The 23,790-nt window shown below is 37.5% G+C and overlaps 1 protein-coding gene across 2 annotated transcripts in view; it reads right to left on the bottom strand.

Moving 5' to 3' along the window:
• The window catches only part of LOC121646533 (cGMP-dependent 3',5'-cyclic phosphodiesterase), a 159,225-nt gene that overhangs the window by 95,450 nt on the left and 39,985 nt on the right, over positions 1–23,790 (bottom strand). The window contains exons 1-2 of one of the 2 annotated variants that reach the window (XM_041995577.1): positions 15,553–15,681; positions 15,222–15,312 (exon numbers count right to left, since the gene is read on the bottom strand). In XM_041995577.1, coding sequence (XP_041851511.1) covers positions 15,222–15,312; positions 15,553–15,587 — 126 coding nt within the window. In that variant the 5' untranslated portion in view covers positions 15,588–15,681. Of the gene's footprint in view, positions 1–15,221; positions 15,313–15,552; positions 15,682–23,790 lie in introns of those variants that run through there. The other variant, XM_041995576.1, reaches the window with a different exon arrangement.

The raw sequence follows: 23,790 nt of genomic DNA, 5'->3' as shown, positions 1-23,790 counted from the left end.
TCGTACTGGCTCCCATAGAAACTCTGATGAGCTGCCAGAGTGTGCGCCGAGCTGTAACAGAGTGGAAGCCCTTCCTTTCCTCTGTGGCATTTGGCCTGATGAGCTGGACCAACATCTCAAACAAATTATCCTTTAAATCATATATCCATGAAACATCTGCAGGGAGTTAGAGAATGTTTCCACTTGATTTTGTATTTGATGCCAGCCAGGTGGAACAACATCAGCTGATTTGCAGTTGGCTCAAACAGATGCAGATATTTCTTCTGTGCATTACATAAAATGTTTATTATATTTAATCAAGACATCTGTCAACTAATTGACAGTAAGTTTATTAAGATGTTTCTCCTGGAGTTTGTCTGTGTAGTAAATTATTGGGTCTGTTCACTTAAATCAATTTTTTTTTCTTGTAAAGGAGTGAGTACATCTTCAACGCGTCTAACTCCAAAATGAGAGAATCATCAAGCCAGGATGATTTCAGCTTTCATTGAAAGTTATGATGAGGACCTCCAGCAGACACTAATTTTAGCTATGATATATAATTACATTAATAAAACAATAATTATAGTAATCTATGCCAGGTTCAAGGGACTGACACAAGACAGAGGGAATGTGTGCGGAGGTAATGGAGGTGCCTCTGTCAGTTTAAAAACCTTGAGCAATAATCAAGAGGAACTGTCCAGGGCTGAAAACAAAACCTAGATGGAAAAACAGAAAACGTGTCTGTGGGAAACATTTCAGTATGAATCTGACATTGGGGTTGCTGTAAGTAAATGTGAAACTCTACAACAAAACAATTTTTTTAGTCGTATACTTTGAGCATTGTCGATCTATTAGAAGAGGCAGAATGAGTGAGATTGACAAGGTTACCTAGCCTTGAAAGAAGCAGCAGATAGCACTTATATGATATGCTTGGAACATTAGAGTCTTATCATTTAATTATAAAGATAAATGTTTTAAAAAATGTTATAATATTCCTCAGCATATAATTTTTAAGCTGCTATACTTTCTGCATTTAAGTTTAGTTTTATTTTACGAACTACTTAAGCCAAGTGAACACTTTTGTTGGGATCCGCACACACTTTTATGGATGATATGTGGACACGGGTGTTAAGACTGTTTTGCACGCAGAATGTAGCTCATTCTTACATGGACTATCCTTAGAGACGTGGAAGCTCATACTTCCCTTTCAGCTAACTGCCAGTTTCTCCACAGGGATATCTAAAAGCCACTTGCATGTCTCCATGTATTCCTCTTGATACAGCCGAGCTTTTAGAGTAAAAGGTGCACAAGCCCGATGGAGTCTGACCTCTGTGCTTAAGGAAAAATTTAAGTGTAAATTGTGCATCAGTGTGTAAGTGTATGGCTGGATGGTGTATATGTGTGGAAGAGGAAGAAGATGGATCTCCACTATTAGTGTGAATTGGATCGATAAGTAAGCCGGTCAGCCAGTATCTAAAAAGTGATAAAAACACACTCACATGTGAACACACCTACATACAGATGCAAATGCTTGCCAGCCACACACACGCTACCCTATCTAACACACAAGCAAGCACATACCCTCACAAAAGAAAAACCTTTGCTAGATGTAGAAATACTTGTTCCATTAAAGAATCAAGCTTGTCCAAAATGCATGAAGGTTAAGACTACAGGGTGGCATAGTACAAAAGAATACTGTGTACATCAACACAAACACACTCAGACACACTCATGATGCCCGAGCAGGTGGACAGCAGCTGAGCAAAAGAGTGTCAGAGGGACACGCCCCTGTCTCTTAGCTCTCGTCCTTGGGGAAATCACACACTCACACCTCTTCACTTGTTCTTTCAGCGACTTCATGGGTCTTTTCTTTGCTCCCAGTCTTTCATTCTCCCCTCTATTCTTCATTAACTAATGCTCTATTAGCACATTGGAAAGACTGCAAGAGAATAGCACACAAACACATCTTTCTATCTTTTTGTTCACTTCTCGTGTTGCTGTTCTCTCAGTTCAGTACCTATTACTCATGCTGCCTCTGCACTCACGTTCTTATCTAACTTGGCCTTGCTGACGTTGAGCTACTGCAGCAATGCCAGATGAAGAAAGAACCAACTATTCTTTTAGTAAAAGGAGCGTGGGCAGGCCACCCACCTTGAGTTTTAGATAGATTCTAATATACTGGCTTATAAAACAGTGGAGAGATGCTTTAACTTTTTTTTCCTTCTCTCTCTTTCAACGCTGTTTTTTTCTGCAGCAAAGGCAGGAGGTGTAGGATGAAAGAAACAGAATGTAAGACGTGTATGATATGTATGATATATGTACTGTAGGGCTTTAGTGCTTTGTCTTTAATTGTTCCAAATGAACTACATTTTTAGAACATAAATTTATATCTATGTCAAAACTGTCACTCTTTTGTAATATAAAACTCAATCACTCACTCTGGTGCCAGTAAAGTAAATGTTCTCACATGCATTATTATGGCTGATAACCTAGACAGCAGTTATACTCATTCATAAAGACAGCTGGTTTTAGCCAGTAAAGATGGAATAAAAACATTGAATTGAACTGCACCTTTATGGCCACCAGAGGCTCAACTATTGTTCTACTCAGTCAAACAGGGTGTCAGGGACCAAGCAGTAGAGCAGCGAGGACACAGAAAGTAATTTCAAAACCTGGGTTTTTCATTGACCCAAAAATCCAAAAGAATGAATAAACTAGCCGGCCATTAAAAGAGGTCAACTAAATTGTAACTGTAAGTGTAACTTAAACCAAATCAAACTTAACTGAGGGAAAAACTGATCGAACCCAATGACACAATGAGGGTAACTTATAGACTTATACACAGAGGAAAACAAAATGGAAGACAATAACTAGGCAAAAACTCCAAAATAACTAAACTTGAAACCCCCCCCCATGATCCAGCAGCACATGGTAGAGCCTGACGAGCCGGCGCCCAGATTTAAAGCCCCCCAGCCCTTTGCCAAGCCTTTCATCAATCAGGAAATTAAGCTTGCGCCACCACAGTAACTCAAAACAAGAACAAACATGTTAAAGAACATAACCTTCCAGTGTGCACTCCAAATCATCAATGCAAGGTAAAACATGAATACAAATACTGTTTAATATTTATCTGCAAATACATGTGAAAATATGTGACCAACATTACCATTGTGGGGTTAAGCCATCACACAGGGTGTGAGTGGAGCATCACTTAAAGAAGTAGTTGAAGAACTAACTTCAGTGTAATCTATCTGCCTACATGAGGTAAATAATGACTCACGAACTGATTTCTTTTTTCGTGTTTTGCCTGAGGCAATGAACATGCCTTTGGCCAAACAGCGAAATTCCAGTTTCACTTTTCTCATTGTTGTCAGGAATGTAAACAGCTAAGAAAAGTAAAGTGGACTTTTTCTGTTATTTTGACTTCACAAAGAAGAATGGATGTCTTGTCCTTCAGATAGAAATACTAATTAAACAAACATCCAACTGGATCAACATGTGACTTTGCCGTTTTTTTTTGGTTTTGGCTTGCAATTTTCAAAATGAAAAGACAAAAAAAAAAAAAAAAAAACTGCTGTTGTTCTGGACAAATTGAAAGCATCATGATTTTTGTTCTCATTTAGTTTTTTCTTAACTTTCTGCTTTCTTTCTCCTCTTCTTATTTCTTAGTTTGTGCATCCTTGCCTCCACACCTTGCATCTTACTCCCTCCCAGCTGAGAAGCGAGCAGAAGGAGGAGGAAGAGGCATAAGGCGTGAAGGGTGCAGGCAACCGCTATTTTTGGAAATTAGTTTTTAAACTGATGTCAATTGAATACAAATAAAAATGTGTCCCAAAGCTGCATCCTCTTTCAGGTTTTTTGGTGATTGCAGATGAACATAGCATGATTAATTACAACGTATGTTTACATATAAGTACATTTATAACAACACATAATGTGTCATGACATTATGTGTCAACTTTTATACATCATGGTGCTAAAAAAAAAAATTCAGAAACAGATAGAGCATGCATGTAGCTCCTCCCGCTTGCCTTCTCTCTCCCCCAGATGCATTTTAGGAAATGAGACATCCTTCAAAATGCCACACTGGGATCAATTTCCAGTTCCCAGGCAAGAGGACAAAGGAGAGAGAAGGCAACCAAGCACTAAACAGAGAAATGAAAAGAGACTGTGTGTACGTGTGTGTAGTCCCTCCATCCTTACCAGCTCCCTGATTGATCATCACCTTACTCTCTTGTCTCCAATCTACCCACGGCACAGCAACATTTAAACCCCACAGCTCATTCACTGTATACCAGACTGTTAGGTCAGCATTGTGTGAACTCTTCTTGGCATTATATTGCCTTTTTGATTCTTTGTGTGTTTTATCCTCAAGGTCAGTATTGCATACTTTGCACCTCAGGTCCACAACCCTCTTCCCCTATTTGCCTTTCTTCCCCTTACAAACCACTCACTGCACTTAAGCTAGCAGCATGCCGAAATACTGTCTTCCCAGCAACACTTAATCACTTTCCTGCCTGGCTCTTCAAACTGATCCACTATTACTTTTATCTGCCTCTTTCTCCATCCAAAACCATAAGTCTCTACCTAAAAGAAAAGATTTTTACAAGTGGCCATGTTTTGTAAATTTAAATTTAAATCTTCAGGGTGCAGCATTTGGGAAGAAAATACCTCAGAGGAATCATGCAGTGTGATTTTTTAAGGTTTATGTTGCCACTTGTCTACTGATTGCTATTATCTATGGTTAGAAAAAAGCCTATTTTAAATGTTGTGATCAGCACTGTTGATTCATGGAGGAGGCACAACTGGGAGGGTGTTATAAGAAAGAAATGTCTCCACTTGGGTTAATATTTTGGATTGTGAGAGGAAGATGTTATTGAAGTATATTGATTCCAAAGTTGTGTTATTCTGAATTTACAAGATAAAATTTGAGATGACCAAAAGCCTTGAATAACAATAACAACAGCAACAGTAATTTAGAACTTTTCTAAGGAACATTGGAAAGTGCTTTGAAAAGTAAGTAAATCTGACAAGAACAAATCATAAAAGATGGGACCAAACGGCATAAGTGCAAAGAAAGAAGATGTCTGGCAATGATGTACTCTGTCTGTACTCAGACGTTTTGCTACCCTTCATTCTTTTGTCTTTCACACTCTGGTTTCTGTACATGTGATTTTAAAGTCTGCATCTTCATTTTCCCTTGCTCTCAGGTGCACATGTGCAGATGTGACAATCCCAAATCACTGAGGCTATTCAGAAAATTAAGCCCAGGATTCAGGTCACAGGAATTTTCACAAAAATTCAGAAAATGATGGAAGGGTACAATTCAAAATGTTTTCCTTATTTTAGTCTGAATATTTTATGCTGGTCATGGTCCTGAACTATGAGAAACAAGTTGATTTATGTTTTTAAGCGAAAAATGGGCAATTGTATTAAATGTTAAATTATTAGTCTATGTTATGAAGTAGGGCAGATAAAGGGTCTTTAGCAAAGCCCACCTATGACTGCTGCTTCACATGACTTTTTACAGCTTAATAAATTGTCATTTTTGCCATAAATCGTTAATAAATCGTAGTTAAATGTCCTCAATTTGTTTTATCATAGTGCCTTTGTTCTTCATTTGGGTTCTCTTTGTTGACTAACAGTTTTATTTCAGTGCTACATAAAATGTAAAGAAACACAGTCTGCAGTCATATACCCATAATACATTGCATATGTGCACCGCTTAGTTTAAAACAAAAACAAAAACAAAACATATTTTGAACAGATCACAGTATGCACCAAAGTCTAACTATGTAATTACTTTTTACTTGCTTCGTATGTGGCGATCATGAGTGAACTAAAACAAAAAGTTTGGAGTAAGGTGCCCATTAAGTTTTTTTCTTAATTATCAAAGCATAAATCTCAGTTCCCCATATTTTGAAACCAGCAGAAAAAAAATCAAAGACTTAATCTTTATCTTCATGTCATCTTCATGCAGTATTCTTTTTATGGTGACAGACTGACTTAAGAAGGTGAAAACATATTTTGTGAAGGTTATCTGACAATAAATATATAAATAAAATATATAAAAGGTTCTGCCCTCTGATGCATATGATTTAACAAAACTATCATGCTCAGTGATGTATTTTTTACTGGTGATAGGAACTGCTGCAAATATGGTTTCCAAACAGGAGAAACTCTAAGTCAGGCCTGATACATAATACATAATTTTCTGTCTCAAAAAGTGGCATGTTTTGCTTGATTTTCTTTCCTTACAACACTTACACAGTTTGTGGCAAGCTACTAAACAAAGCGCAAGCAATTGGGAGTAACACTTCAATATGTGAAAAGCAGAGGCTGAGGAGCAAACAAGCAAGCAAGTTGTTTTTATCTCTCAGTGTTTGTCTACTGTGTCTCTCTGACCGCGTGTCCTCTTGGTTTCATTATATTCTGTCACCCATATGATAAATCAGTCAACATACCTGAGTAAAAGAAGGCTGCTTAAATGCCAGTTCATATTCTTTGGAATTATGCAAGTCACCAACGGGCTTAGACAGCAAATATATAAACCATAGTGTAGGTATGTACATGTAAACTAACTCACATACACACAAGGAAAGTGTGAAGAAGAGCTGGTTCAATATCCTGCAGGGAACCACTTGCGATAAAATTCAGCAGCACTAAATAATGCAGTCCATTTATCAAAGAAGAAATGCTAACCCTGACATACACACACGCACACCAGTACAGTATGTATACAGCTCTCCGAGGGATGCTGTGAAGTGAAGGTGCCCTTGTGTCCATGATCATTCATCAGAATACGTGATCCAAAGAGCCATGGCAGTCCAAACCCAATGCTCTATGCTTGTGTGAATTTACTTCCCTCACTTTGAACCTTACAACGCGTAATGCAACACGGCTTTGCCCCTGCAATGTAAAACACTCCTCCCCCCTTGGGTTTGAATTTGCATCATTCAGCCAGAGCAAGCCCTGCAACAGGAGAAATGCCAGCATAGCACCACAAATGATCTAATAACAGGACTAATAATTGAGCCACCATGAAGTTTGAAGCAAGTAAAGAATTACAGATATTTTCATCCCAGAAAAAATTTAATTAAAAAAACCCTGGACATATCAGTGTCAGACAACTTTAATGTTAACATTTTAAATCAGAGGCAGCAGAACTGCACTATTCTGCTGTCTAAATGCATTCCCCTCCATTAAATTACCACACAAATTTGAAGAGGTATGGTAACATTATTTAAATGTATTATTTATTATTTAAATTATTTTAAAAGCAAAAAAATTGTTAGTGTTTCTTGCTAAGTTTTAGTTGATGAAAACAGACATTGAGGTAAGAAATTTGTTTGAAAGTAACCAACAAGAATAACAAATACACTGCTCTTTAAGAGTTAGATTTTTTTAAAGTAGCACAACTTTAGCCTTTTTTTGACAGTATCAGTTCGGATTAATGCCTTTCCAATGGGTAGTGCACCATACAAATTAAATAAGTAAAATAAATCATAAATACAGTTTAATCCCAAAATAAACCAGTTTCTTTTTTATTATGAACTCCCTGCAATGATGTGCTGTTTGCCTCTCAAATCGTTCGTTCAAATGTTTTTAATGGTTCGAGATCAATGAGGCATTACAAAGAGAGACACCAAACAAGCCACAACAAAGATCAGTCTGCAGAAGGCCTGAGGTCTTGGCTGGTTAACACTATACACCCAAACTATGAAGTTTCAAAGTTACAAAACATTTTATCTTAACTATACAAAGATAAAATGATGGATAGATATAAATTAGTTTTAATTGTAGCAGAAATTAATTTTACCAGAGATTAACCTTGGTTTCTTTTTAAATCTAGATATCTGAAAGTAGTACCTTTAATATATCTTGCAAAGACAATAAAATAAATATAATCTTGAGTCCCTGAGAAGTTTAATACAGTTAAACTTATAACAGACCGAATTCTATTGATGCGCTTCATTTGAAAATAGCCTTAGGGTTTAGTATTGGTCAGAGGTTTGGCTGCAAAGAAAAGGGTTTGTTATTTCTAATGCAAAGATGAATGGTATTTCAATGACTGCTCCTTCTTTAAAATGCTGTTTTTGCTCCCATCTGGGATCATAACAAGTCCAGCACAGTTCATCCATTAGAATGAACTAAACATGCAAACCCACACATATTACTTGAACTAAAAATATGTATTTCCTAACTGATAGCATGGTATAAAACTAGTTAATATTAAACAAGAAAAACTTGCCTGCAACAAACTATAGAAAATGAGAGAAAAGTCTGCTAAAAAGTTCATGCAGCAAACTTTACCAGCGTTATGCTCTGGATCAGCTGAAGAGCAACCAAGCTTGCCTGCTGCCTCCAAGTAGGCAATCGATTCCAGCTGTCATCTCACTGCACATTTTTTTTGCTGCCGCAGCCTTTGCTCATGCATGTCACATCTTACCTGTTATCACTGAGCCCCTGAAGATTTGAAATCGAAGAATAGCATTGAAAAATGTTGGAAATTATAGACCCTCCACCTTGTAGTTTCATTCAACTTACCAGCGATCAATACAATAAAAAAAAAGGGAGCAGGAGTGCATATTTGGTGATATTAAATGTCTGGAATTGTTTGGAGAGCTTTATGACTCCAATATCGTGTATTAAAAGATAAAGCCAGGAAGTCTTGGTTCCTATTTTCATCACACACCTCTGAACTACATCATGCTTTAGTTGAATGTAAATTATGTTGCTCTTATGCAGTTATCTTTGATTCTCAGCTGTCATTCTGCTTTGTTATGTGCGCTCATCACACCAGTGTATTTGACTGTAGTTTAAACCATTTGCACTGAGAGCATGTTGCTTTTATTTCTAGGTATGACAACTGTCTGGTGAAATTTGAAGCATGCATGTATATGCCATAATGTGTTGTGTGGTCATTGATAAACTGCATAATACAAAGCAAAGGTGTTTAAGATATTGTCATTGCAATGTGTCAGTCCACTTGAATCATGACAGAGAATGAAGTACCTGCAGGTTTTAAAGGTTGAGTATATTGGTTATATGATGCAAAATGAGTCACAATCTGTTTGTGTGTTTCGGCTTTTATGCCACTTCATGCACTGTACAGCAGCACAGTACCGCACACACTCATATTTTGACCACCTTTAGCTTTGATTACAGCAGCATTCACTGTAGCATTGTTTCGATAAGCTTCTGCAATGTCAAAAGATTTATTTTCATCCAGTGTTGCATTCATTTTTCACCATGCTCATGTATTGATGATGGGAGAGTCTGACCACTGCACAAAGACTTCATCAGCACATCCCACAGTTTCATCAATGGAGGTCTGGACTCTGTGGTGGCCAATCCATGAACATGGTGTCTCATGCTCCCTGAACCGCTCTTTCACAAGTAAAGCCCTATAATATATATATCTTGGCAGTCATCTTGGAATATGCCCGTGTTGTCAGGGAAGAAAAAAATCTATTGATGGAATAACCTGCTCATTCAGTATATTCAGTATATTCAGGTGGACTCAGACCACATTACCTACTTCCATTCTCCAGAGTCTAATCTTCATGCTCTCTAGCAAATTTAAGTCTTTTTCTCCGGTTAGCCTCACTGATTAGTGGTTTCCTTGTGGTTTCACAGCTGTTCAGTTCCAATCCCTTGAGTCCCTTCACATTGTGCTTCTTACTTTCAGTATTAAACACAACCCTGAGTTCTACTATTGTTTTTCTTTTCACCAAATGTCTAAGAAATAAGACATTTTTTTGACCACATTTCTTCCTGGAAGACGATAGCCTTCCAATTTTAAAAATTCTTTGGACAGTTCTTAACCCAATTTTAGTAAATTCTATAATCTCCTTTAATGTTTTCTTTGCTTGATTAATGCCAATGATTTCACCCTTCTTAAAGAGACAAGCATCTTTTCCACGACCACGGGATGTTCCACATAGTTTTTTTAAGAAATGAGAAGCTCATTGCATCAGTTGTTGCCAGCTGAAACATAATATACATAACCCATGCATTGATATAATTTGTTAGAATTTTAGGCTTTCTCCACTCACCAAACAACAGGATGCAGCACTGTGTGCACTTGACTGACCAAGCTAAATATCAGGCGCTGTATTTGATGCTTATTGCTGCTTATTGCTGCATGTCATCCTCCCATGAAGGATAAGAGCAAAGCCGACCAGGGGAAAAACATGCTAGAAGTTTCGTGCAAAGCTGGAAAGGCCACATCAGATCTGAAGGGCAAAACTGTTGCTTTCTCATGTCTCCCTTCTAACTGAAAATGCTACATATTAGTAGGAGCTCCACTGGTTTATTGAATTCAGTTTTAATGAATTGATCTTTTGTGGTCTCCTGCAGCTGTACCAGAAGAATCTATTTACATTTATCAATTACTGCACTAAATCATTTTGTGCAGTGACTGAGCTTAAAATAAAGTGACTGATATTGACAGAGCAGTCTGTCAGTATCTACACCGATGACTTGGGTCTATGTCTTTCTTTATGCAGTTGAGCAAGATGAACACCTACATGTATCTGCTCACATCCTCTATATCAAGTTGTATGAAGAAAATGAATCCAAACACACTCAGCTTAATTAAAAACACAGCGTATGAACATGAGAATGAACAGAAACATGCTCAGGGCTGCTAATGCAGCAGTTATGTTTTAATTCCCAAAAGAAAATTCTGTTTTCACATTCGCAGCAGTCACACAACTTCCCCTCTGCCTGCATGCCTAAAATAATGACAACAAAGTGCAAACTTTAGTAGGCTAAAGCTCCATCCTGCTGTAACACATTCATGTCACTGAGGTCAAGCTATCTAGAACACTGCAGTGTGGAGTTCCTGGACAGGACCCCCCCACTTCCACTGAGACACAAACACAGATAATTATGCATCCCATGTGTGTAATTGTTTAATTCACTTGTAATTATTACAAGTAAGTTTGCTTTTCAACTTGTACACAACAGCAAAATGAGCATGACAACAAAGAGAAAGGGGAGAACTGGAAGCTCTAGGAAGGGAAATCCAGACCAGTGAATCAACAATATAAACAGCTATGACACAGTGAAAACATTTGTGCTGACACACAAACACCCATAAGAGTAGAAATGATAGGAAACACAAACATGGGATGCATGCAAGCACTTATTTTGTTTCAAATGGACTTCAAATCTGTCAGTAATACATTCACTAAGAACCACCCTAATTTCCTGACAAATTAATCCTCACATCTGTTCTGCTGGAAACTGAGAAGAGATTAACCTGCTGCTTTCACTGCCTCACTGGGCCACAAATCATATTTACAAAGGAACATACACACACATTTTAGCTATCCGTGTGTGTATAAACTTAGAGTGAAACTATTTTAATAATGCATGAGAGCACACAGCCAGACAGCTGACCATAGTTAACGCACCAGTATAAAATAACAATAACACTGACTGTGATTTTGCTTCATTTGATGTCATGAAAAAAGAAGTCAGTATTTTTTAGGATTATTTATTGAAGATCTCTTCACTGTATTTGGTGTGATCTCTTTTGGACACCTTTGTATAATCAAAGAGTCAAACTCTCAACCCTCTACTGTGCTGACAGACAGGTTTCAGATCTGTTCAAGTTTTATCTATTCATAGTTCTCCACAACGGCAATACAAAGATGGCTACTGGAATCTTATGTTGATTTAATAAAAGTCTTTAAAAAGTCTTCATCCTTTCACATAAAGATCCAAACAGTGATGCAGCTCTTTTCCTGTCAGTCGACATGTGACTATTTGAATTTATTAGATGTAATTAGGAAGGACCACATGCGTCCAAATGAGGTCTCACAGACATGTATTAGGTGATATTTGTCAAATGCAGAGATAATATTGAGGGATAAAATGTGCAATTGTGGTGACACTTTTGGTAAAAAAAAAAAAAAAAAAAAAAAAAAAAACTGTGAGCATAGAAATATGAAATGTGAGTAAAACTGGTGCTATTAAGCAATCAGGGAGATAAATCTTTTTACATGCCTTGACAAACAATATGTACAGTACTTTTCTGAATAAATAAATAAATGAATATTAAGTGTCATACACTTATGTGCCCAGCATACATAGGCTTATATGGCACTAATAACATTCAAAACAAGAGTCAAACTAGTCAAACTTCATGCAAATGACTGATAAGGGTTCCGATTATAGTTTAGGTTCTAAAACTATATTATTTTTTTTCTCCTTTCTATGATTGCAGTTATTACACATGAAACACGGTTATATAGACCTGCAAGAAAGAATTGTGTCAAATGACCATTCTGGAAAGGGACACACAATGCGTTTTGCAGAATTTGAAGTTCCAAAATCTCCAGAATCCTTTATGGTAGAGTGGTCAGAGAAAAGCTGTTCTTCTCTAAAAGGCACATATCAGTCTTCTGGGAGTTTGCCAAAAGGCAGCAGAATGACTCCGTTCAATTCTTCAATTCTGATATAAAGTTGTGTTAACCATGCACTGCTGCCATAAAACTTTCCAAGCATGTTCCAAAAGGGCAGCATGTGAGAAACATAAATGTTGACCACATTCACCGCTTGGGAAGATTTTTCAAGCCAGTTTCTTGCTAAAATCTCTGGAAGACTGCTGAGCAATCCAATATGTGAATGCAGCAGTTAATCTTCTGGAGCATTAACTGTGAGCTGCTGCTAAATACTCTTTTCTGCTGACCTGTATGTCACTTTCCACTCGCTCCATATATTGTGGATACATTCAAATGCACGTGGTGCCAAGATCAACGCAAAAACTTTTACAAGGGAGTGATGTCCACGACATGTTTTGCATCCTGCATCATCTGCACTCTACCCAAATGTCCCCTCCTGTCATTTCCAGCTGTGAGAGCACAGCTTCAGCACAGAACCATCTGCTGTTACGTATATATATATCAATAACAGTTGTGGAAATATGTGTGGTAATGTTACTATTGCTACAAGAAAAAATAATGATGAAAGAATCATCCTGCTGATATGTTTTTTTAATGCAAAAAGAGCTTGGAGAATAGTCGTGATAGAGGGAAATACGAACACAAAAAAGTATAGATTTATCCTGAGGGAAATTTTTTACCACAGAGCTCAGGATCTCAGGCTGGGGTGGAGGTTTACTTTTCAATAACACAACAACCTAAAGCTCACTGCCAGGAATACTGTACATCTGTGGCTTCAGAAAAACCTCTTCACCAGAGCAACTCAGGAAAGTCCTCATGACTGTGGCATGGTGCTCTAAATCTGCCCGAGTTGAGCCTAATTGTTTTTGCCAGGAAGAAAATGAGAAACTTTGATGGGAAATGTGTCATTCCCACAATGATTTGATACTGACTTATCAAAGTGTGGAGTCTCACTTTTTTATGCAAATTATATACAGAATCAGTCAAATAGTTGGCACACAGTCATTCAGATAACTAAATCATAAGTTATACGTGAATAAGTCAATCATAGCATGGAAAGGTCAAAAAAGGTACCCAGCACAGTCAACTTAGCCTCTGAATTCAGAATTTGATTAAAATAATAAAAAGAAAAAATACACTAAAAACACTAATGTTCTTCTTTACACTCGATAGTAATTTACTAAATGGTACTTTATTTTTGTAGTTCTTGTTAGCAGAGATCGTCAAGCTACATATTCACCAGCAGTCAGATCAGAAGGCTGCACCACAGCAATCCGCCATTCACAAACACAAGAGGGTGTAAGAGAGGAATGAAGTTGGACAAGACTTGCAGCTATGTAACCTGGCTGCAGAAATATGTATAAAGAGGCCTGACGCAGAGGCACATTGGCACTGTATCACATACAAACATGATGAGACACGCACACGGTTGCACACGGGCCTGTATGAATAAAGTTCATATTAAACCCACAAAGGACTAATTATAGGAGAGTTTTTTAAATTTCAGGTGATTGAGCTGCGTTGACAAATTTATCGAGGAACAGGTACAAACAAAGAACAATCACCCCCCCACAACCACACACACACTCTCTCTCTCACACACACACATACACAAAAAGCGTGCCAATTCCTAACCTGATTTTTTGCCCTAAAACACACTAACATAAGTTAATGAGTATTCCTTGGAAGAATACTGTTTATCTCTTTCATGCCTGAATGCCACACCATGTTTGTGTATTTGGGGAGGTTGTGTGCCTACATGTGCTGCGTCTCTGTGAGCATACACAGTACATCTCTAGGTAATTGAATCTGAGCACAACATGTCGACACTGGCAGCCAATCAAACATTTTTTTTTCTATTTCCCTGCCAACATTAAATCCCTCTGCAATATAAATCAGAAGCTCACACTGCACATGCACACACACACATATTCAGACATGTGATGTTTGATGGTACATTAAAGGATACAAGAGGATGGCAATTTTAAATTTCAGGTATCAGCTCGTAATAAATCATACAAATGCAAACAGGAGAGATATGTTACTAACAAAGATGTTAAAAATGTATTTTCATCAAGGGACAGCATTAAAAACACTGCATTCATTTAATTGAATAAGCAAGTAGCTTGACACACACAGAGAGAGGATGCTGTGTAAGCACTCATCCCCAAGTTAAATAAAAAACAAAATCACTGTCTTTAATTTCCTTCCCTGCATTTTAATAGCTGCTTTATGTTTTATCTTTCTTTCTATTGTTTGACCTCTGTCACACAAACACACACACTCTCACACACTTGCTAAATAATGTCTCTCAATAACTGAATTATTGGGAAAATACAGATAGATGCAGCAAGAGCTAAAACTTACCTCACCAAAAAAGTTACTTTTTTATAATCAAGAACAGAAAAGGTGAACATGAAAACAAAAGTGTGTGTGTGTGTGTGTGTGTGTGTGTGTGTGTGTGTGTGTGTGTGTGTGTGTGTGTGTGTGTGTGTGTGTGTGTGTGTGTGTGTGTGTGTGTGTGTGAGTGAGTGGATGCGTACGTTAGGATGCTGTTAATACAGCTCCCCAGTGGACAGAGAGGAAAAAGGCAGGATAAGGGACTAATACAAGAAAATCCCTCATTCAGAGGGTCTTTTAAGGCTGATTTCCTTTAAGGAAAAAGCACAGTAAAGTCATCTAGTTGTTACTGTACATGATGTCACAGACTGAACTTTAGAAGATGTAAAGAAAATAAGAAGAAATAAGAAGAAGAGGAAGGTGGAGGGGAGAGGGCAGGGGGCATCACAGGGGGCAAGACAAAGAGAAGAGAAGAGAAGGTCCTACCTGGAGCTGTTCGGACAACGTGGTGGACTGCCGTGCACTCAGAGCTGGAGCTGAACTCTCTTCAGGACGCAGAAACACTTGCTGACCACGTCTGTGGGCATCAAAAACAATAGTCAGGACTTCTTTGTGTTTGAGTTATCTGCCGTGTACACATAACGTCAGCTGGGGAAAGTCTTAGAGATAAGCTGCTGGAAAAAGAGCATTTTCACACACAAACACACACATTCAACAAATGATCTTATCCCAGAACTGAGTAGTGCAGGAATTTAAACCTGCGTGTGAGGGAATGATAACAGAAAGGTGAGTGTATTAACGTGAGCGAAGTCCTTACAGGTCCTTTGCTTTCTTCCTCTCGAGCGCAGTCATGTCATCTCCACCTGTCGTACGCAGAGAGAGCGCTGGAGTCACACACACATTCACACACACAGCGGCACACCAGTGCACTCACTCGCACTGGCAGGCTGAGACACACACTGGTGCGCTGACACCACGAGCAGCAACACATAGAGCTGAGAGTGAGCACAGTCCCTCCTTCTCTCTCCTCCCACCTCTCTCTCTTTCTCTCTCTCTCTTACTGTTCCTCCTCTGGGTCTTACTGCCTCTCTCAGCCCTCCCCATGTTTCACCTCCCTACCGTCAGTGCGACTGGAAACTGAAGAACAACCAGATAACACGATACTGTCCACTCACTTTGATTTGTTTTTATTTCTTTTTCATTTTTAACTTGATTTGAGAAACTGCATTTGACAGCAGCTGAGCTCGTAGCATGTTGTTCCTGACCGAAGCACTCCGTCACTGGGTCAACAGTTCAATCAAAATTTATTTCCATTTGTCTGCTAGGTTTAGGTATTTGTGGTGATAATCAGACAGATAATCAAGAGTTTCCTGCAATCTTAAAGTTAAGGCTTCCCATTCTGTTCTTATATGCTGTGATAAATATGGCTATTATTAGTGCTGGGTAATGTTTAAAAAGATTAATCGCATGAAATGTTCCGATTAATTGCGAATAATCGCATTGTTACGAACAAAACGTCCCTTTCCTTTAAAAGAAGACCTACTACTACCTACTACTATATGAAATAAATGCAGTAAATTTTACAAACACTAAATCAGGGGTCTGCAAGTGGCTCTCTGGATCTTCCATAATGGCTCTTAAAACATGGCTAGAAATGTTAAAGAACTAACTAAGGTTTTGAAATATACAAATCTACAACATGAAATGCTGGTTTTAGCCATTTTTTTAATTTCCACAACATAATGACATTAAAAAAAAAAATAGTACTGGTATTTTTAATCTATTTTTCTTGTCATTAGGCTGGAAACTCTGGGGCTTTTTTTATAACATAATTTTTCACAAATATCTAAACAGCCCATAGAAGAAAGTCTGTCTACCGCAAAAGTTTTATGTTTTTCTTTATTTTAAAACCTAAAAATAGAAATTTCCTATAGTAGATATTTATCAAAAATGCTAAATTGTCGTTTTTCAAAAGGTCTCGTAAAATTTGTGGTGCTAAACAAGTTTTATTTAGCTGGGCTGAGAGAAAAATGGCTCTTTGGATTGTAAAGGTTGCAGAACCCTTAAAAAAAAAAAATCAGCTCTTAGCAGCAGTTTTCTCTTTAAACAGCAACTGTTAAAATATCTCTCTCATATATATATATATATATATATATATATATATATATATATATATATATATATATATATGAGAAATATATGAGATATATGACAAAAGAAGGATGAAATGTTCAGGATTTACTAACTAAAAGGTAAAAAGTCAGCAGGATGAATTTAAAGCTGTGAATCTGTTTCCTTCTAAACACAGAAGGAACAATATGTGATGAATATCAGCATCAGGTGAACGGACAGAAAGCAGGATTAGAATCTCACGGCTTCTAGATGGTGAGGAGAGAGAAATATTCACAATATGCACAATAACTTCCATCCATGCACCTTTAGTGCTTCATTATCCAGATTTCTGGCCTAGAAATTCTCTATCTTTGCATTGTTAGATTGACTGTTTACCTTAACCTCTTGCTTCTGCTACCTGGAGTTAAGGGGTCAACATCTGGTTTCACGAGTGTAACGTCAGGTCTGTAAATGTAACTATAAACATGTGGTATCTACAGAAAGTCCAGAATCTCAGCTAACAGCTCATTAAAATAATATTCATAAATACCAAACAAAGTTAGGACAACAAAAAATTAAAAGACCAGGTAAACAATGTCTGAAAAAATATGTAAACACAAATTATGTCTCCCCGTGTCCACCCAACAGCATGAACATGGACAAACGACTCGTCTACTGAAAGCACACATCTCACAGATTCCACAACTCTAAGTTTCATCTCATTATGACCAAGATTCACCGAACCAGAGGTGAAAGAAGGCCTGGTTTATGCTTCATGTTTGTACAACATAGTCAGAAAATGTCTTACCTTTGCTGTCTTGGCTCAAAACTTATATCTAACAGAATAAAACTGTCTCAGATCTGTACCGTACATAACTGAACCAGACCCGCTGGTAGAAACGGACTAATCTATTTACACGTGTAAAGGGCTTTAGATCCTCCATCAACAGTTAGCATTTGAAGAATCTGATAAACAACAGACATCTTTTAACCATAAACTAAGCAGATCAGAAAATAATTCTATAAATAATTTGCAAATAACCTCTTTTGGGGGAGTGATAGCCTACTGCTTACCGAGGTGGGACTGGGTCTGGAGGACATGGGTTAAAGTATCCGGGTCTGGCAACAGATAGGGTGAACTACTGTGGGCCCCTGAGTGAGGCCATTAAACACCTAACTGCTCCTCAGGCGCTGAAATATGGTAACCCATTGCTCTCTAGCTCATCTAGACAGGGGTAAAATACAAAGCATAATTTCCCAATTGGGATGAATAAAGTAAAAATTATTATTATTTTCCATGCAGGATCAAAAATGCCGTAAACATACACAAATAAATACAAGAATATCTTTACAATTGATAGTTAACTATAAAATTTAAAGTCTTTTTATTTATTCCTGTATTCATCTTGTTTATTCATTTAAACATTTATCTATGTATTTCATTTATTAATATAAAAGTTCATTTTTGTACATTTTGTACAGTTATTAATGAGTTTCAAAATGTTTATTTTCAAATTAATTTGTGTAATTTTCATTTATCTTTAATTTATTCATATTTCTATATTTAAATATTTTTGTAAAAACACAGGTGTTTATAACCTGTGACCAATGCAGTCCTTACAGTCACAACTGTCTTTGGCTTTAGTTAATGGTTGCAGCCGTGAACATGGCAAAATATAAGGAAAATACAAGCAGAAGGAATAGTCTCCACAGAGAAAAACATAGCCTTGCTTTATGAGACAAGACTATAAGGCAATACTTTATTAAGTCTATATGTGGTTTTTTAGGAGTATCTAGTTTAGTCCCCAAACATGCATTCAGCAACATGACTGAACATTTTTTCTTCTGAACCACAATGCACTAAGGACAGTTTTAACAACACAAACCCCTAGGGCTTCATTTATAAGTAATTTAAGCAACATATCCCTCTGTCTTGTGGGTTGGAACTAACTGGTCAAAGCTGAAGTAAGGTTTAACTAAGATTAGCATTTAGAAACATATCATCAGTTCTGTGTAAATGTTGCAATGTGTGTAATACAGGAGGGTGCAAACAGACCAGACTGACACACAAGTGACCACTCCCTACATTACTGTAAATACAATAAAAACTTCCCACTGCCTGCTCAAACAAATTAAGGGAACACTTAAACAAGAAATCTTAGATCTAGATGAAAGAAAGACTCCAGTTGAAAATCTTGAGATGAATGTGTTGAGAACAAAATTACATACAGATGATCAATGGAAATCAAAATCATTAACTCATAGAGGTTTGAATTTAAAATCATACTCGCAATAAAAGTGGGCAGATTAGATCACAGGCTGACCCAGCTTCTGTACTCCCTACAACATCTGGACATGCTCCTGATGACACAATGGATGTTCTTCTGAGGAATCTCCTCCCAGACCTGGATCAGGGCTTCAGTCAACACCTGAACAGTCTGTGGTGCGACATGGCAGCTGTGGATGAAACGAAACGTGATGTCCCAGAGGTGATGTCTGAGGATCTTATCCTGTGTGCCTACCTGAACAACTTCTGTGGGTTGCAGACACCGCCTCATGTTATCTCTAGTGGTGAGGGCAATGGCTAAATGCTAACGTGGCCAAAAATCAGCCAGAAAGGATGAAAACAGGGAAATGGCCTGCATGACCATTCCTTTATAGGGATTGTCCTGCTAATTGTCTCTCACTTCCACCTGTTGTCCTTTTCATGTCTACAGCAGCAGGTGAAATTGATTTATAATCAGTGTTACTTCCTAACAAGACACACTGATATCCCAGAAGGGTGACTGACTTTAAATTACATGATAATAATTAAGTGTCCCTTTTATTTTTTGAGCAGTGTAGTTCCATCTGAATTTACAGTTTAATACAGGTTTTCTTCTGAGGTTGGAAATAAAAACACACTCCTGCATAGTTTTTACAGATGCCATGTTAAAGCAGTGGATCAGACTTCCTTACATCTGCAGAGATGGTAAGGAGGACTTTAAGTGAGTGCTGAAGAGGAGATCACAAGGCCCGTCATTCACTTTGTTTCAATCACTAAATTAAGCAAAGTTGTCAAGTTAGAGTTTAACCGTTTTTTTGTTTTTTTTGTTATCCACCTAAAGGGCTAATTTTCAAAAAAAAAAAAAAAAAAGTATGTAATTCTAATAAACATGAAATTTGTTTTGCAGGAGTTTAACCCATCCCCAATGACAGAGCTTGAGGTATTTTTCTGATTAATAATGTTCTGTTTAAGTTTGTTTCACTTTGATAACCTTAAAAAACTAATTTGGGTTGATTTTTAATGCTTTCTCTCTCTTTTTTTAATTTATTCATTTTTTTTACTTTGTATTTATCTTTGCCAGGCTTAAATTGTTGCAATGTGTGGGGTTAATTGGGGCTGCTCATTAGAAAGTACTAATTTACTAACGTCTGGATGTATGTTGTTGGAATTCTAATGTTTTTGCGTGTTCCCTATCTGGGTATTTTAATTTCAGAAACCGCCACAATCATGCGAGCTTCCCTGTCTCCTGGGTATAGAAACAACATAATTTGGTGTCTCTGTGCTGTCAGACAGGAGTTCTCAGGCAAAAGTATGCACAACATTTCATGTCTTTTATAACTTAAAAGCTTGATTCTCAAGCATTTGCAGGTGACAAAGATTCTCTACTTTTACATGAAATGACTGGAGACAGTTATTCAGTGAAATGTATGATATTAATGCTTTCCGCTTGTTAGCATGGACTGTAAGTTCTTGTAGGTTTACAGACAGTCCCTTTTCAAAATGGCTTTTTGTTGTCAAAAATATTTTCTATTTGAAGATCTAGTTGAGAAAGCTCACAAAAGATATATTGTTTAAGTCTTAAAAACTTCAATTCCATATAACAGAGAATAAATTCATCCTATAAATTCCTTTTTTAGTCAGCTTATCAGATACCTAAATGGTAAATGGACTTGTACTTATATAGTGCTTTTCCAGTCAGTTTGACTAATCAAATCGCTTTACCCTACTTATCACATTCACCCATTCACACACATTCACACCCCGATAGGCACATCGGGAGGCAACGTGGGGTTAAGTGTCTTGCCCAAGGACACTTCGTAACTCACATGTTCACTACTGCTGTTCTATACATTTAATCAGTCGGCAGATTTATCATGTCAGCCCAAACAGCTGCAGGATGAGAGTCCCGCCTGGTTGACAGCCGACTCTCTGAGGTGACATTGGTGGAGACGGGACAATTAGCATGAAGCTGTACGTCGGGTTGATTAGGACTGACTAATGACAGTCTATCGATCTAACAGCAGAGCCCAGGGTAATTTACTAAAAACAGGCTTGCCAGCAGCTACACACTTAGAGACAAAGTCATGTTAAATCAGATCCAAAATTTGAAGCTATTCTAAAATAAGATTCTAACTTACTTCAAATTAAGTTATTTAAATGCTGAAAATGGATCTGGCTAAGAGAAGATCATAAAGGAGTCAAAACTAAGTTTGCGAGGTGTTCCTGAAGTAAGAAATCAAGAGCTTTAAGCCAAGGCTATGCTATTTGTACAGCACTTTGTATAGCACAACTTTTAGTATTAATACATTTAGTTACAATTACAAACATTTATATTCTCAAAATTCACACTTCAAGCTATGATGAATCCTGTGAAATCTTATACATAAAATGCCAAAGTGAGTCAAGAGTTCACAGGAGCAGCTACTAAGAAGTTGATTCTTGATTCATGCAGTTGTGTTCAGGTGAGTGTGCCCTGCTGTAAAATGCTGTAATATCCCAGTAAACCCTGAGGCTGCCTGTTTTGTACACATGCTGAAAGGTTATTTCAGTGCAGCAGAGCCTCAGACTGTATTGACCAGTGTTTGCTAACAGCCGCAAGATACTGGGAGAGATAATCAGAACTGCACACAGCTCATAATATAAATTCTGTACTGTATTGGCTGCAGATAGATTTCACATGAGCACAAAAACACACACTGAGGAAGGAGATCAGGCCCTCACGTGACAAGCCAAGACAACACAAACACGCAAACACCCTAAAATACATTAGTTCAAAGCAAATTCTCCTCAAAGACTTTCTTTTCAACCACTGTGGACTCAGTGATCTAAATTACCTTTTACTCATACTGACACACGCGCACACACAACCGCACATGCACACATTACCCCTGCTGCCGTACAGCCGAAAAGACTATTGATCTCAACTTTGTGATTAAAACAAGGGCTGTTGTTACTGCTCAAATGCAATCAACACACAAACCTGAAATTTAATCACTCACTCACTCAATTACTCCCTCACACACACAAGCACCTCACACACACAAAGTGCAGTAGCATGAATAAATATACTGCAGAGGAACGAAACAAGCATTCTGTGGACACGGACTATGATGAGGATCCAGCCAGTAACCTTGGTCTAATATGTGTGTGTATGTGTGAGAGGTTTACTGAATCTTGTTGCCTCTGATGAGATGTTATTTGTGTATATCATGTCCATAAAAACATTGATTGACGGTGCATATGCACTTATATGTGTGTGTGCTTGTGTGTATGTTTGTACACACATTTGTGTGTTTGCCTTGACTCCCATAAAACTGTCAAGTGATTGAAAGCTGTAAATGGTAGAGGTGCACTCAGGGGAATAGGGCTAATCTACATAATGGTGGAACTGTATTAACAGTATACTGATGGATGCGCACACGCACGCACGATCACACGCACAGACCTAAACACTCCTGCAACTGAATAGAAGTCTCTCACATCACTCAAACCAGCAGGTTTCGTCCTGCTTTTCTAAATGATTCAGCCATAAATAACACAAAGCTATAATTATGTTACCGTATCCTAACTGTATTTAACAGCTTTGTGAGAATACACACTTCATTATAGAAACACTTAAAGACTGAAGGCTAATTTGAAAAATTCACAATTTCCAAAGTCAAGACAAGAGTTTAAAAGTTTGCTTTACTCCTCAGTAACATCATTTTATAAAATTTTGATCATTTTTTTAATGAGAAAAGCTACTGGCAAAATGATTTGAATGTGACTTTAAATTATGTGTGTTTCACTTAAGAGAAAAATTTTGTGCAGGTTCTGCCTTAAAAACACACAGAGAATAAAAGATCTTTATCACTTGCAGTTATGGATTTGTGTAGGGTCCATTTTATCCTTGAGGGAGCCTTTGCTTTAGGATTAAAGGAAATTAAATGACTGAAGTGAAATAATGAGACTTAGTAGACAAACAACAGACCTTTTAAGATTTTTCTTTTTCTATGAGTGCACAGTTATGTCGGTTATGCAAAAGCCAAATGATTGTATTCTATTTCTTTTGACGAGTTGAGCTAGGGTTATAGCTTTACTTGACTATTTGATTGTACCATTCTACTCGTCACAGTGTACTTGAATGAAAGATAATCTAGTTTTTCAGCAAAGCATGCCCAATGCAGTGATGCTGCGGATTGTGTGAAAAAACATCCTAGACGTCTAACTTTCTCTGTGGAAAATCATCATACATACAGCACAGTGCACAACCCGTTACCTTTCACAGTTGGCACTGCATTTATGTAATCAAGATTTTATTAGAGCAAAGGAATAAGCTAGAAATCCTTTAAGGAAGCAAGAGTTAACACATAGTCTTTAGGGCTGTTTTTCTTTTTTGTTTTTTTGTTTTTTTACCCTTTCCTGTACAGCATCCTAACATACAGAACGGTGGTCTGTGTGCCATATTTTGCTTGACAGGTTTGCTCTACCAAGGGAGACATTTTATATACATGGCTGCCCTTGATATTTTTATTGTAATCTTATTTTCTTTAGTCTTTATATATCAGTGCCGAACCTGACAGGGAGATAGAGGAAGAGGTAAAAAAGGGAGGGCTGTTTTTCAAGCACAATTTATGACTTGTTGAGTCATCTGATAGAAGAATATTTAAATAAAAAGACTAGATTAATATGCACATA

Source organism: Melanotaenia boesemani, chromosome 9 (genome assembly GCF_017639745.1).
Source record: "Melanotaenia boesemani isolate fMelBoe1 chromosome 9, fMelBoe1.pri, whole genome shotgun sequence".
Classification (NCBI taxonomy): domain Eukaryota; kingdom Metazoa; phylum Chordata; class Actinopteri; order Atheriniformes; family Melanotaeniidae; genus Melanotaenia; species Melanotaenia boesemani.
The sequence above is the reverse complement of the archived record's forward strand: the minus strand, read 5'-3'. Positions and strand labels throughout refer to the sequence as shown.